The sequence below is a fragment of the Poecilia formosa genome, unplaced genomic scaffold (assembly GCF_000485575.1).
Source record: "Poecilia formosa unplaced genomic scaffold, Poecilia_formosa-5.1.2 Scaffold3857, whole genome shotgun sequence".
Classification (NCBI taxonomy): Eukaryota; Metazoa; Chordata; class Actinopteri; order Cyprinodontiformes; family Poeciliidae; genus Poecilia; species Poecilia formosa.
In genome coordinates this window covers 1-1,092 of record NW_006803796.1, presented here as the reverse complement: position 1 = coordinate 1,092, position 1,092 = coordinate 1, and the positions used below count along the sequence as shown (strand labels likewise).

The following is a 1,092-nucleotide window of genomic DNA, read 5'->3' as shown; positions in this document are numbered from 1 at the left end:
AGGAGGTCACAGTCATGGCGAGCAGACTGCACCGCATGGGCTAATGCATTCTTGGCCTGAGGTCAAGATAAATTATATGTGATATATGACTTAACCTTTGTTTTCTTTTTTTGTAAAATAAAATTTAAAAAATAATAATTTGTTCTATATTATCCAGAAATTATTTCATACCTTTATCTCTTCTTCCAGTTGTCGTTTTAGGTCTTCAAGCTGTTGATTGTAGGAATTTTTTCCTCTGGTGAGCTGAGAAATAAGTGATTCTTTCTCCTCCATTTGTCTTGAAAGCTCATCTGTAGATGTAAAAACGTTCACATGTGCACGCCTTTTTATAGAAAACCATTAATTTTCTAAGTGGGAAAAAAGACTAACCATTCTCAGCTTGAAGTTTGGCTTTCTGGGTGGTGAAGTCATTGAGAGATCTTTGGTATTCATCACATTTTGTTCTGTATTCATTTGTTTGATCCTCTAAAGTTCTGCAAGTTTTCTCCAGGATGGTCTGTAAAGAAATAGTGCACATATCACAGACCTTGCATAGTATTTTTTTTTGCTGAGGTTGTTATCTAGAAAGGGGCTGCACAGTGGCACAGTTGGTAGAGCTGTTGCCTTGCAGCAAGAAGGTTCTGGGTTTGATTCCTGGCCCCAGTCTTTCTGCATGGAGTTTGCATGTTGTCCCTGTGCATGCGTGGGTTTTCTCCAGGTACTCCGGTTTCCTCCCACAGTCCAAAAACATGACTGTCAGGTCAATTTTTTTTCTCTAAATTGTCCCTAGGTGTGAGTGAGTGTGTGTGCATGGTTGTGTGTCTCTGTGGCGAGAGGCGGGGTACACCCTGGACAGGTCGCCAGACTGTCGCAGGGCACAGACTCTCGTCCGGAACGTTAGCTGGAGATAGGCACCAGTACCCCCTCCCGACTCCACTAAGTGGGGAGGGCGTAAAGAAAATGGATGGATGGATGTTATCTAGAAAGCTATCAGAACACCACACGTACCTTGGACTTGACAATTTGCTCCATACTGGACACAACATCATCCAGCTCCAGTTTGAGCTCGCTCTTCTCTTTCTCCAGCTTCTGCTTGACTCTCTGCAGGTTGTC

At 43.0% G+C, this 1,092-nt stretch overlaps 1 protein-coding gene across 1 annotated transcript; it reads right to left on the bottom strand.

Annotated features, from left to right (window-relative positions):
* Positions 1 to 3: 3 nt before the first annotated feature.
* Positions 4 to 1,089, bottom strand: LOC103133447 (myosin-6-like; the record flags this gene model as incomplete). The annotated part of the gene is made up of 4 exons (XM_007545192.1): positions 4 to 56; positions 172 to 290; positions 370 to 496; positions 988 to 1,089. Coding segments are annotated over 4 exons (401 nt in total), but the record flags the coding sequence as incomplete, so codon positions are not given.
* Positions 1,090 to 1,092: the final 3 nt, after the last annotated feature.